The 15,078-nt window shown below is 41.2% G+C and overlaps 1 protein-coding gene across 1 annotated transcript in view; it reads left to right on the forward strand.

The window, feature by feature from the left end:
- SMC1B (structural maintenance of chromosomes 1B) overlaps window positions 1–14,771 on the forward strand; it is a 44,092-nt gene extending 29,321 nt beyond the window's left edge. Inside the window, exons 16-25 of the mRNA XM_075855942.1 lie at window positions 175–316; window positions 1,206–1,351; window positions 1,534–1,687; window positions 3,122–3,220; window positions 4,634–4,790; window positions 8,331–8,485; window positions 8,683–8,834; window positions 10,220–10,289; window positions 12,611–12,721; window positions 14,369–14,771. Of these exons, the coding sequence (XP_075712057.1) occupies window positions 175–316; window positions 1,206–1,351; window positions 1,534–1,687; window positions 3,122–3,220; window positions 4,634–4,790; window positions 8,331–8,485; window positions 8,683–8,834; window positions 10,220–10,289; window positions 12,611–12,721; window positions 14,369–14,455 (1,273 nt within the window). The 3' untranslated portion in view covers window positions 14,456–14,771. The remainder of the gene's footprint in view (window positions 1–174; window positions 317–1,205; window positions 1,352–1,533; window positions 1,688–3,121; window positions 3,221–4,633; window positions 4,791–8,330; window positions 8,486–8,682; window positions 8,835–10,219; window positions 10,290–12,610; window positions 12,722–14,368) is intronic.
- The last annotated feature ends 307 nt before the right edge of the window (window positions 14,772–15,078 follow it).

Consider the following 15,078-nt stretch of genomic DNA (forward strand, 5'->3'; position numbering starts at 1 on the left):
GCACCTTAGTTTAGAGACTCCAGGACTGTTTAATACTTTTATATTAATTTCTGGCTCAGCACTTACACAAATCTTGGCCTTACTTGTTGATACAAGGCTAACCAAGTGCATCTGGGCATTGTTTATTGAAATGCAGAACATTTATGTAAATTTTGTCATGTTTCCATTTCATAGACTGGAATTTGAAAATCAAAAAACACGATTAGAAATTCAACTGGAATACAGCCAGGGACAACTAAAGAAAGAAACAGAAAAAATGACAAAGATGAAGGAGACATTGCGTAAGGAAGAAGATGAAATATCAAAACTAAAAAAGGTACAATAATTTACTGTGCGATAAAACATTTTAGGCTCTGTTCACACCTGCATCAGTGACTCTATTCGGAGCCCCTGTCTCAGTTCCCGTCAGATTTAACGGTGCTATTCTTCTCGTCAAAACGATGAACACCACAATGGAGCTTGACTAAACCCATTATAGGTCTATGGGGTCTGTTGGGCACCAGTGGTATCCGTCATATGACGGATCCGGCACGGCGAGGTGGTTTTGTTATGGACAGAAACCAAGAAGCAGCTTTAAACAAAGCCTTATAATACATGAGTTATTACATATGTTCCATTTGGATAGATATTTTGTTATTAGAGTGTTTTAATATCAGCATTTGCCTTATTTAAAACATCTGTCTTATTATTCTTGAACGGAATATTGTGTCTACGGCACTAAAACATATCAATTCAAGTTTTCTTCACAGCATGGAAGTAGCACGCACTTTGTCAATTTAAAAAAGACCATTTGAAAGAAGTCTCTGTTCACTGACACATAAGACATCTGCTTGACAGAAATAATATGCAGTGAGTTTAACAAGTGATGTGTTTTTCATCAAGAGTTTACAAGACAGGAAACTTTCTCCAATGTTGGTAGAGTAAAGTATATTCTGGCTGCCATATGCACGCCTTGCCCTGGCAAAATCAGCTGGACCCGGGGGCCGCATTCTGAAAGGAGTTGTTTCTTATGAGACAAACCCTTTAAAGAAATACAGACTATAAACACACATAGTTATTATGGGCCAAATCCAATAATGCCATTTTAATAAAAAAATAAAAAAAACATGTTACATCCTACAGCACAGTTTTCTTTTAGAATACAATTAGACTAAAAAAAAAATGCTAATGTTTCTTACTATATTAAATTTACTCATTTAATTTAGGAGGAACAGAGAATTCGCTTTACAGTGGATGAAGTTTTATCTGAACAACAGCAGCTCAAAAACCATCTGACATTAAAAAAGTCAGAAGTTGGGGATGGTCAAAACCTTGTTGAAGAAGTACGAAAGAAGCTCTTGAGTATAAACAGGTAATGAAACGTACCTACCTGAGATGTCTGATTTTCATTGTTGAGGGTCTATGAGCTGGCGCTAAACACTGATCTCCAGAATGAAAAAGGTTCTGGTGTCCGTCTGACCATCGCTCTTCTTTCGACTTTTATCTCACAAATCACTTTATTATCAATGCTGTATGTGTATATTTTTCCTGTAGGGAAGTGGGCAAGAAACAGAAGGAAACAATGATAATTGAAAGCAAGCTAGAACAGAAAAGATTAGAGAGGCACAATTTGCTTCTGGATTGTAAAGTGCAAGATTTCCAGATTATTCTCCTAGCCGGCTCCCTGGAGGATATTATGGAAGTTGAGGTAAAATGCAGCTGTCTAATATATTGACTGAAAATATACACTTCCCTTTCGGGTTCTTATGCACAGTAGTGTATACTAGAATGTAGATCTTATTCTACCATCTTTGTCATTTTTTTTTTTTTATTAGAAGCTTTGGGATAAGTACAACAATATATCAGTGCACAGTTAACTGTTAAAATGCCAGCGCTGTAGAGCATCATGCTCATTAAACACCATATGTCACTCTTGATTATAAGGCTAGGGCTACTCGGCGACTTTGGCCGTGACACAGGTCGCACAACCATAGATAGCTGTGTCGCCCTGCATGTATCGTAGGTAATAAAAGTCAACATGCCCGCGCTGTGTCCCGCAGGTTGCCGTGACAATACAGTCGCGAAAAGTCCAGCAGATTAGGATTTCTTGCAACTGCCGTGTGGCGGAAACCTGTGGGTCGCCACATTGACTTTTATTATCACAGCGATCTTAGGTTGTCTGGCCTTTGTCGTGGCCAAAGTCGCCGTGTAGCCCTATATTAACACTTAAAGTGATTGTCCACCTTTTGAAACTTTGTTGTTTTTAGGGCCAACATTCTTTGCCAATCCATTTCTTAATATGTCTTTATAGCGGTTGGAGCTCTAGACTTAGCATTAAATGATCACATTCTGGCTCATAAGAATTACTATTCAAGCAATCTGACAATAAACTGACACGATAACACTTTCAAACAAATACCAATGTATTCGTTTGAAAGTGCAGCCTCTATTCTGTCAGCGTGCTGTGGACAGAGGTCGCGGCTTCACAACTGTCTTTTAGCAGTACTGGTAGAATACAGGCTTCTTCTGACCGTGACTGCACTGTTATTATCAGATTTTTCCCCATTCGTGAAGCTAGCCATTCAATGGAAAAGATTTCATAAAGGAATTGTTAATTCTGCAGTACTTTAATATGATCATTACAGAGGCTCCAAAAACAGAGCATCACTTCAGCACTGAGAACCCTGTGCAGTGAAAAGTTTAGTTTATGTTTTTACCATTTCAACTATATTGTGTAACTTCACTTTTATTAAAGGAGTTGTCCAGTTTGCATTACCCATTTTCATACACCCTATTAGGGAATTCTGGGTTAATAGAGGGGGGTCCTCTGTTCAGGATCCTCTCTTGGTCAGAGTGGACCTGTCTCTCTGGAGGACCTGTCCTGTCCTGTATTACACAGACAACACATTAATATGAATGAACACTGTGTAATGCTTAATTTTCCATGTGGTGGCGCTGTAGGGAAATTAAACACTTACTGCCAGGTTCCCCTACAGATTACAGCTGATTTCTGGCGGTTCAATCAGGGGGACACTTTTTGATCAGCTTATTGTCAAGAGACCCGTCTAACAAGTAGGAATTGTCCAAAGCGGAGGACCCCTTTAATTTGCCACAATCAAGTGGACATGTTTGTATTTTTCAGTTGGAGACAGAGAGTGACAGCACTCCAGCCACTGCAGACATCTATGAAAGAGAGAGGAATATTCGCATTGATTACAGTGATCTTTCTGAATGTTTAAAGGTATATGTAATTGTGTGTGTGTGTGTGTGTGTGTGTGTTAATTTAGGCAGAGCTGCTCATCATCTTATGCTGATTTGAGAAAATACCAAGCAAACAAACACAAGCAAGGGGTGATCCTTCGAGGGAAAGTTTAGGGGGGCCTTGTAGACAATCTAATTTGTATGGGGGCAGCCCGACTGTCACTTAAGGCCCTTATACACTGGGCAATTATCGGGCAGACAAGAGCGTTCATTGGCTGATCGTATCGTTTTAAAAAAACGAAATATTATCAGTGTCGGCCGCACATCTCCCTGCGTAAACTGTTAGATGCGGTGCCGAGATGCTAATGATGTATGAGGACGAGCGAGTAACGACTGCTTGTTTCCATACAGAGCTCCTTATGACAAAATTGGCCGGTGTAATAGTTTTAATGTGTGCCATTGGAGAAACATAGATGGAGCATGTTGGAATTAAACAAGCCTGATCCTTTCTTTGTTTGCCCGGCAGTGGCTTAGTCCTATGGCAATAAACTTGCATGCCCAGCTGATGCATGCATGTTTATGCAGAAGTTTTGTTAAGATAGCTGTCAACCCAACGTGCATCCACCCGACGGCTAACATATGTATGACTGGCTTTAGATCTTGCAACGCTTCTTCTTGGACCTGTAAGGATCCCCTAGACATACTCTACATATCTGTGTGCTTGAGCCCTAGTAAGACAAGCCAGCATTGAAATTATAGCTTAGGTTTTCCAATGCATATAGCTAATAGGTGTCTTTGTTATAACAACACTGAGGAGATTTGATAAGCAAAATGCTCCAGAATCCTGGCATAAAACGTGCCAAAAAACTGGTGTACATGCCGTGCACCAAATTTATTGTGTGTTTTAGACGCTTTTTGCACATTTCGAGACAGTTTTGAAAATTCTTTAGAAAAGAGTTATTAAGAGTTATTAATGACGGGCATAATTGTTTTTTGCACAAAATTTTGATGTAAAGTACGCCAGTCAAGAGGAGTAAAGAAGAAAAAAGTGTCTAACATCTCAAGCAAGATGCGGAAAATGTATCATATGGCGTGGCGCACTTTCTACCCTTCTGGTCTTGTTTTTAATGTCTATCTTTAAGACCGTATTAATAAATTGTATTTTGGGTATTACTTCAAAGTGCAAACTAACAGAGTTGTCTTAAAGTTGATCAAACTAGTGTAAACAGTATATAGAATTAATATAAATCGAATATTCACCTTTTGAGTTAATTGAGTTGTCGGTTTTTTCACAGCAGCAAGGTAGGGATATCCTTATAATGAGAATCCTTTATGTTTCTTTCTTTGTGATTTTTATTGCGTATTCCTATTCTAAAGTAGTATCGCTGTATAATTCACATAAATTACGAACATTTGCATATTTATTGTACTATTACAATCGTTCGCTTTACAGAATCTAATGACTGAAAATGAAATCTCTGCTGAACTTATGAAAATGCGTCAAGAATGTATCGCCTATGAAAACAGCCTACTGAAAACAGATGCTCCAAATTTAAAGGCTCTTGAAAGACTGCAGAACGTCAGCAACAAGTTTCAAGAAACTACAAACGGTAAATCAAAAAAATTGTCGTGACACGATACTTATATGAGAAGACTAGTGTATGTATGATCAAAACAGGTCCGGCAGCGCACTGCACTATGTCGGTTCTGTACCACAGAGCTGCATGCAATTTTTTGTTGTCATCTATGTTTACTTGTTTTAGTCCTCATGCACACGGCTTCTAGGGGTGAAGGGGTTGCACACTGAGTGTCTACAGGTCAGTAATATGGATTCTTGGCACTCCGTGTGTCAGAAGGCAGGGTACATGCAAGTGGCTATGTTGTATGCAGCTGTATGCGCAAACCTGCTGTAAATTAGACAAGGCGATGAGCGGTAATACCGTAAAACATTTATCGTACTGCATATGTACTTGTCTAATATGAGAGTTTTTAAACGGCCTTTTACTTGGGACAATTATTGTGTCACATATCATGAGATCGAGTAAAAGTTCACAATCATTGGCTAGTGTAAACATGTTTAGTGATTGCATGGTCAGCGAGAAATTGTTTACTTGTCATTGATCAAATCTTTTATGATGGCCTAAATATTACCATTTGTCGTTGTTCTATCGCCTCGTGTAGTCGTTAGCAGATAAGACAGCAGGAAAGACGAGCGATCTTAGAAGCTTCTAAAGCTACAAAATAACTACGGTTATTGTTGAATATAAATGCATGTCTTTCGAACGTTAATGACTTGCTATATCGCAAAAGATATTCATGTCAACTTGTGTTTAAAGGCTATGTGAAACTTTGAAAGGCAAATTATTATTATTTTTTTTTCATTAAAAAGTTTAGGGCCCATGCACATGACCGTAGAATTCATAGATAATTACAGACTCATTCACTCATATTGTGAACAGACACCTTCCCATATATTTACGGGAAGGTGTTTGTGTCTTAGAAAGACACCGCAAAAGATAGGATATGTCCTATTTTTTGCTTTTTACGGACCGTGCTCCCATACTTTATATGGGAGCATGGCCCGCAAATGCGGGTGGCTGACCGCGGCCGGTTGTGCCTGTAATCACGGACAGTGATTACTAGCGCGGTCGTGTCCAGGGGGCCTGAGTGAGTGTGTTTGGTGCAACTTTATAAATACTTTTATTAAAAATGTGTTTTCCTTTTTAGATACAGCGGCGCTGTATTCTCTATACAGAGCAGCTGTATCGTTCGCTATTCACTGAATCCGTCAGTCCCGCGGACCTGACGGGTTCAGTGGCAGCGGGTCCTGCGTGTCTCTCACATGAAGGATCCCCCTGTAAACTATCACATCTAAGTTCATAAGTTAGATGTAATAGTTTACAGGTGGATACTTCGTGTCAGAAACATGCAGGACCCGCTGTCATTTAACCCGTCAGGTCCGCGGGACTGACGGATTCAGTGAATAGCCAACGATACAGCTGCTCTGTATAGAGAATACACAGCAGCTGTATCTCAAAAGTAAAACAAATTCTTAATAAAAAGTATTTATAAAGTTGCACTAAACACACTGACTAGCCTTTTTTTATTAAAAAAAAGTTGCCTTTCAAAGGTTTACATAACTTTTAATTATCTTCAGATATCCCAATAATGGTAATTTGGCTGAAAAGCATAAAGCCAGCGCTCTCTAAAATGCCACCGGAGGAAACTGAAACATTGCAGGTAGGGAGAGCCTAAAAAAATTAAAGGCATTTTCTGCCTTATAAATACTGTTTTAAGAAATTATGAGTTAATAGAGGGGTCCCCTGTTCAGGACCCTTATATATTATCCATATTAGGGTGTGTTCACATCATCGTTAGTTTCCGCTGAGGGTTTCCGTCGGGTTAACCCCTCAGCTGAAAGTCAAACTGAAACCTCAGCTTCCGTTTCCCTCACCATTGAACTCAATGGTGACGAAAACCTAGCTAATGGTTTCTGACTGTCATCGTTGTGACAGGGCTCCGTCGTTTTGGACGGAATCGATTGCGCTATTGATTCCATCCAAAACTACGGAACCCTGTCACAACGATGACAGACAGAAACCATTAGCTAGATTTCCGTCACTATTGAGTCCAATGTTGAGGGAAACAGAAGCTGAGGTTTACGTTTGACTTTCCGCTGAGGGATTAACCCGACGGAAACCTCAGACGGAACCCCTCACCGGAAATGAACGCTGATGTAAACAGGCCCTTAGAAAGCAGCTTTGGAGGGCTGAGCACATCAGTGTATTACAGGGACAGCCATGTAATGCTTAATTTCTCCTGTGGTGGCGCTGCAGGAATTGAACACTTGCTGCCAGGTTCCATTACAGATGATCATTGGGGGATAAGCTTATTTTCAGGGCTCCCTTCTGATAAAAAGTGGATGTCCATAGAGGATAACAGCTTTAATACATATAAGCAAAATGATTTGCAGCATGGCCATAACCTCCTACTCTTCCTCTGGATCCCTAGTGATCATTATAGCATCATTATATAGAACATGCCACTGGTCATGCCCCGACAATTTAATTTGTATGGGGCGGCCCGATTGTCCCTTAATGTCTGTCATCAGAGAAACATAGATGGAGCATGTTGGAATTAAACATTCTTGATCCTTTCTTTGTTTGCCTGGCAGTGGCTTACTCCTATGGCAATAAACATGCATGCCCAGCTGATGCATGCATGTTTATGGGGAAGTTTGTTAAGATAGCTGTCAACCCAACGTGCATCCACCCGACGTCTAACGTATGTATGGCTGGCTTTAGATCTTGCAACGTTTCTTTTTGGACCTGTAAGGATCGTCTCAACATACGGTACTGCTCAACACCTTCACCTCTTGCGCTAAACCCTATATTTAATCTCGCTTCAGTTCTGATCGGAACTAAAACGCTTTGTCTGATCATAAATTATTTGTAGGCATCTGCCGTGGCAAGGCTGGAGATCTGCCATTCTCTAAGATTAGGTTTGTATGAGACGACTTTCCACTGTAGCTTTAATTCTACAGTGCAAAGACGAGATTAACATGAGCGATCCTGTTATTGGCGGTCCTTGACATTTTATACCAATAACTTTTCTGGGAATTTTACACATTGCAAGAACTATGGGGGAGAGATCAAATGTAGTGCTGAGGAAAAGTGGAGCAGTTGCCCATAGGAACCACTTAGAGTGCTGCTTTCAATTTTTAGAGGCGCTTTTACAGACTTAAAAGGGTTGTCCAGGATTAGATAAACACGACTGCTTTCTTCCAGAAACAGCACTACACCTCTCCACAGGTTGTGTGTGGTATTGCAGCTCAACCCCATTTACTTTAATAAAATTGAGCTCCAATACCAGATGCAACCCTTGGATATGTGTGGTTCTGTTTCTGAATGAAAGCATTTGTACTGCAGACCCATCCTTTTGAAAATCGGGGTCAGAGCTCATGGACCTTTACTGATGTGATCACTTGGCTGGGTTTTCCCTTTAAAATGAGACTGGAAAAGTGTTCAAAGTTGTAGCTGTAGGTTTTAGCAATATATCTATCGTACAGTACAATAAACCTTAGTCGCCATGTAGGAATCACATACTTCCATCTTGTCATATTACAGTCGGTTTATTTATTTTTCTCATAGCTTTTGAGGCCAGCAGAAGGAAAGCGAGTCTGTGTAGGAAAGAATTTGAGCAGGTGAAACAGAGGAGATATGAGCTTTTTAGCCAGTGTTTTGAGCATGTTTCAGTAGCTATCGATGAAATCTACAAGAAGCTCTGCAGAAATGCCAGCGCTCAGGTTTGCATGATTTCATGTTACTGCATTCAGTTATCTTAAAGTGAATATAGAGAGAATATAATGGATAAAGAAAAATATTCTGGATGAAATTGCGGAATTTTTTTTTTTTTCAATTCCCTGAGAATCCTTCAGTAGACTACGGACTAATAATATGGCAGCTGCAGACCGCTAAAATTTCAAAATCTTATTTTTCTTAGGCGTTCCTTAGTCCCGAAAATCCAGAAGAACCTTACCTTGATGGGATTGGCTATAACTGTGTTGCACCAGGAAAGCGCTTTATGCCAATGGACAACTTGTCTGGAGGAGAGAAATCCGTGGCTGCACTGGCCCTAGTGTTTGCTATTCACAGGTAACACTAACCTGATGAGCTGTTATGTGGCCACATTACCATGATCTTAATATGCACATAGCAGATCCAGAGCAATAGGCACTGAATGTGAAGAAGTTTCCAGGGGTACACTTGGAAACCCCCTCTGAGCCCTTCAGGAGAAGTAGTTAAAGAGACACTCTAGTGTTTGTTTGTTTTTTTATTATTCCTACCGTTAGGACAGTACACCTGGTAAAAGGATGGGCAGGCCATTCTCTTACCGGGCGCTTTGTTTTAGAAATATCCTTGCCGCAATGCTGTCACGTGACTTCAATGTGACCAGCCGTTTCATACAGCGTCTGCTGCGTGGACCGGAAGTCTTTCTCAATGCAAGTGTCCGGTAAGAGAATGGCCTGCACATCCTTTTACCAGGTGTATTGTCCTAACGGTAGCAATAATAAAATAAAATAGCTGGAGTGTCTCTTTAAAATATAAAATTCTTTCAGTCACCACTAGGGGGAGATCACTGCATATGGATTTATAATAGAGGTTGATAGGAGCTCTATATAGGGAAGCAGAGAATTTGAAGCTCTGTATAATAAAAACAAGACTATGACAACATTCAGGGTATGTTCACACGGCCTATTTTCGGCCGTTTTTCGGCCGATTAGGTTTGTATGAGACGACCTTCCACTGTAGCTTTAATTCTACAGTGCAAAGACGAGATTAACATGAGCGATCCTGTTATTGGCGGTCCTTGACATTTTATACCAATAACTTTTCTGGGAATTTTACACATTGCAAGAACTATGGGGGAGAGATCAAAAGTAGTGCTGAGGAAAAGTGGAGCAGAACGCCTCCACACATTGGCCATTGATTGCAATGGGAAAAACGGCGTTCTGTTACGACGGGCCGTTTTTTCGCGTGGCCGTTTTGAAAAACGGCTGCATAAAAAAACGGCAGCGAAAAAGAAGGGCATGTCACTTCTTGAGACATTTTTGGAGCCGTTTTTCATAGACTCTATTGAAAAACAGCTCGAAAAACGCGAGTTACTCAAAAAAACGTCTGAAAAAAGACGTTTTTGAGTTTGCGTGTGAACATACCCTCAGAGTAAATTAAATTCTAGGTACCTTTTCATGTCCACTTCCATTAACGCCATCCTATCCAGGTATACCAGTTGTACTTAAATTCATGTACCATCTGTAAGATGAGGTTGAGGATGGGCATTTTGCTGTATCAGCAGTAAGCACCAACACGCTTGGAAAATATCTGTTCTTTTTGGCACATTTGCTTCATAAATAGTTGTAATACTTGATGGGACATTATGAGAAATGAGTCACATTTTCACACATTTTACGACAAGGCCTAGGCCCCACTGTGTTTCAGGTGTGTAATAGCAAATAATGATATTCTCCTTTCTGCATCAGCTTTCGTCCTGCACCATTCTTCATTTTAGATGAGGTCGATGCAGCTTTGGACAACAGTAACATTGGCAGAGTAAGTCACAGTATACTAATTAATTATTTATTAGATTGACTGAATCTGCAATCATCAGTCAACAATTAGTCAGTTTAAAGCATTTTTTGGCGCTGATTATGACGTTGGAATCAGTGCCTAAAAACAGGTTAAATCGCCTCCCATTGATTTCAATGGGAGGAAGTGGTGTTTTTCTTCCTGGCCGCTCACGCAAAAAAAAAAGGCATGTTCTTCCAGCGGTTTCCGCCTCTGACCTCCCTTTTTAAATCAATAAGAAGCAGAAAACCTGCGGCGCTCGTTTTTCGCATGTTTTTTTGCACGTGTCCTTGCATTAGATTCAAACGGCCGTGGGCAAAAAAGCGTTAAAACAATGCTGACAGTTTAATATCTGCCTCAAAGTTCCTGAAAGAATTTTGAGGCAGATTTTTTCTGCCTGCAAAAAACTTGGGGAACCTACCCCTTTAGGCCTCATGCCCACTTCAGTGTTTTTCTTCAGGGTGCTAGCCGTTTTTCTGAAAAACGGCTAGCACCCTGACCCATTCATTTCAATGGGACCCTGAACACTTCAGTTTTTTTGACGGTCCAGTTGCTCTGTTCCGATCCAAAGTAGAGCATGTCCTACTTTGGTCCGAGATTCCGTGACCGTGATGCCCATGCAAGTCAATGGGGCCGTCAGAAAAACTGAAGGCACGTGGAAGTCATCTGTGTGCCGTCCGTGTGTGACTGAGCCGTTGCCTAGATTACAGAAATATTACACTAATTGGCAGCCACTTGTCTCTATCAATCACTGATAGAGAGAAGAGGCTGCTGATTAAAAATAAAATAAAAAGCAGTTCATACATACCCGGTCGTTGTCTTGGTGACGAGTCCCTCTTCTTCCTCCAGTCTGACCTTCCTTTCTGACGCAGCAGCCTGTGATTGGCTGTAGAGGTCGCTGCAGCCTGTGATTGGCTGCAGAGGCGGTCACGTGGGATGAAGCGTCATCCCTGGAGGCCGGCCTTCTGACGTCATCCTGACGTGCTTGACCACCACTACAGCCTGTGATTGGCTGCAGCAGTGACATGGGATGAAATGTCATCGCTGGAGGCCGGACAGGAGGAAAGTAAGTATGAACTTATTTTTTTAAATTTCATTATAATTGTATTTTCCGAGCGCCGAGCATGGTACTGTCCAGGGTGCTGAAAGAGTTACCGCCGATCAGTGCAGCCCATTAACTCTTTCAGCACCCTGGACAGTACCATGCTCGGCGCTCGGAAACACGGCCGCTAAAACGGGCACACGGATCCGTCAAAAACGGCCATGAAAACGGTGTCTGAAGTGTGCACGAGGCCTTAGGTCTGATCCAATAAGCACTCTATTTTACTATTGGGTGATCTTGATGATTTTAGAAATATTGTACCTTGCATTGCCTCACATGTATTCTGTCCGACAATAGTGAAAGAATTGAGAAAAACATGCAAATTAAGACCTTAGGACTTTATTATCACTTGGGCAGAATTGATTCTTTTAGAACAAAATGGCAGTGCGGTCGGGAAGCACCATGATATTTTGTCTCAAGTCAGAGGCAGTATGGCCAGCCATGCAAGAAAAGGTAAGGCCTCATGCACACGACCGTAGTGTTTTTCTGGTCCGCAAATTCCAGGACCGTGTTCCGTGAAATGTCATCCGCAGTTCATCCGTATGTCCTCCGCAGTTCATCCGTATGTAATCCGCAAAATGCGGATGAAAAAAAAAAAGCCTAGGTAAAACATGATGACGACAGAACTCATTCCCGGTCGTCGCCTAGCAACACTTCCGCAAATCCGCAAAACTGCGGATGACACACGGAGGTGTATCCGCAATTTCCACGGGCCCATTGACTTCTATTGGCATGTCCGTAGCGCATTTGCGGCCCGTAATAAGACATGTCCGGAGTTTCTGCGGCACGGATGTGCGGACATGCGGAGAGCCGTGAAAACACGGATAGTGGGTATGGCCACATAGAAATGAATGGGTCCGCAATTAACCCGTGGATTTGCGGTGGAATTGCGGACGCAAAAACACGGTCGTGTGCATGAGGCCTAACAGGAGCAGAAGTAGCACAAAACTATCCTAGTGATTGACGGGGTCACAGCAGTCAGATCTCCAGGGATAGGACATTGGCAGCATGTCCTAGTGATAGAGTAGATGTGCCAGTCAAAAGTCCAGTATGAGTATATGACCATCTCTGTGGGAGCTGTAGCAGTTAACATATTTGTAGTTACACAGGTTTCCCAGAACATAAGAAGTAAAAAAAAAAAAAACAGCTTGGCATTAGAAGTGCTTTTTTTCCTGATCAGTGACGCTGCTGTATCTGTTTCTAGGTTACAACTTACATCAGAGAGCAGTCCAGAGAGCAGTTTCAGATGGTGGTGATTTCTCTAAAAGAAGAGTTTTATTCCAGGGCAGATGCATTAATCGGAGTGTGCACAGAGGTACAAATAGGAGACAAATCTGCATAAATATAAAAAATGTACTGACTGTAGGCAAACTTTCTTACAGCTGTCAGTGAATGACTAAAGAGGCTCAGACACCACATTATAAGTGGCCTATCTTGTACATAATGAGATCGGCGCTATAATGTAGGTGACAGCAGTGCTTTTTATTTAGAATAACGATCTATTTTCACCAAGTTATGAGTGATTTTAGCTTATTATGTAGTGAGTGATTATGTAGGAGACAGGGCACTTATAATCTGGTGACAGAGACTCTTTAAGAATTTTTATGAGGGATTTTCCTTAAAGTGTAGCTAAATGTTCGACAGACTTCTGACATGTCATAGTGGGGGTCCGAGCACTGAGACCCCCACCAATCGCTAGAACTAAGCAGCTGACGCACTCGTGTGAGCGCTCAGCTGCTTAGTTTCTGTTCGCCTTTTTCCGGAAAGCCGATGTATTGGAGTACAGGCTCATTGACTTTGTATTGAGTATCTAAACCGATACAGTTATTTCCGGAAAACCGAACAGACACGAAGCGGCTGAGCGCTCACACGAGCGTTTCAGCTGCTTCGTTCTAGAGATTGGTGGCGGTCTCAGTGCTTGGACCCCCACCAATCCAAACTTCTGACATGTCACTATGACATGTCAGAAGTTTGTCGAACGTTTAGCTCCACTTTAACAGTTTTTTGCATTTTTTAAACAAATTGCAATAATTTTCTATTTACATTTTTTGGGGATGACGACGGCAATGAACATTATATGTACGCTACCTTAAAAGTGGCTAGTAAAAATGTGAAGTTATTTTTTTATTTTGTCTGAACATAATATTCGCATAAACATCACATTCTGTTGTCAGAACCTGACGCTGCTTATCTCTTCCTTCAGAAGCCGTCTATCATAGATCTTATGCCCTTTGACTCGGGCCAACTATCAGGCCAAACGAGCGTTCACAGAACGCTCGTTCCCTGTCATTGCCCTACAGGGCAGCGATCAGCCGATGAACGAGCGGACACTTGTTCATCGGCTGATCGTATAGTTTCTACAGCAGAAAATATTATTGTTGTCGGCAGCGCATCTCCCTGTGTAAACAAGACATAATAGAAATATATGAGGAGGAGCGATCAGAGTAACGAGCGCTCGTTCCCATTCATAACCGATCATTACTTCTTGTGAAACAAGCGCCAATCAACGATCAGCGCTCATTGTTATGGCCAAAATTGGACATTTAGCCTGCACCTCACCTTTTTATATGGTCATGGATCTCCTTAGTCAAAAACGGATGCCCAATGGACACTCTTTTGGCATACATCTAACCCACTTACTTGTAAAGAATAAGCTGGCTTTCCAATGACATGCTTTAATTAATAAAAATGCCAGCCATCCATATGGCACTCACTGACCTGAGCGTCGCTGCATATAGATATTGCACCAGTGCTTTGGGTCATGCATGCCTCCCCCCCCCTCCATATCACTGTGCAATGGATGGGTGTTCCTGCTGCAGCCGGTTTACATGCTGACACTTTGTGACACGCTGCAGCGGGATGCTTTCTCAGTGGGCACGTCGGTGTATACATGGGGAGATAGTTATTCTATAAAGTTTGATTTGTATTAAGGGTTTTTTATTTATTTTTTTTCCCTTCTCAGCATGAAGAATTATCCAGTCAAGTGCTGACTCTGGATCTTACTTCTTATGAAGATGATGAGGAGGAGGAATACTGTGAAAATAAATGATAAGATCTGATGCTCCTCTGTTTATCAATGTTGTCAGTGCATTCAGTTTTTCTTATTCATTGTAAGAGAGTCCTGCATATTTACAGGCATTTTGGATGACTTGATCCCGTGTCTCACATATTGTTTTAGTTATAATTATTAACTTGGTTCTCTTATTTTATACAGTTCTGTTATTGTAAGTAAAAGTTTATTTCACTTAAAAACAAATCTATGAGCAAACTTTATTTTGTGATATCATTTACTCTACTGTAGCTTACATGTTATTGATTTGTCATGCCGGAGACTCCTAAATAGAAAAATAAATGTTATATTCATCCGTGTGGTGTTATGTAGGGGGTTTGAATACTGTAGGTCAAGAGGTGCAGTTTTTGGGGACACAAAAACTCTGTCAACTTGGAAAAAATAAAGAAAATGAAGGCTAAAAATAATCTTTACCAGCCCCCTGCACTCCAAGCAATGATTAGGCCACAGTTATGCCACATCCATAATGGCATCATGCCGCCTTGTCCAGTAGCTCAAGGCCAAGATAATGTTTTATCCATAGTGATGTCACGTGGGTGTGAAGGCCTAATTACCCCTATAACCTGCTCTTGGTGAAACTATATACCGCATATATTTTTATC

Source organism: Rhinoderma darwinii, chromosome 3, assembly GCF_050947455.1.
Source record: "Rhinoderma darwinii isolate aRhiDar2 chromosome 3, aRhiDar2.hap1, whole genome shotgun sequence".
In the NCBI taxonomy this organism is placed as follows: domain Eukaryota; kingdom Metazoa; phylum Chordata; class Amphibia; order Anura; family Rhinodermatidae; genus Rhinoderma; species Rhinoderma darwinii.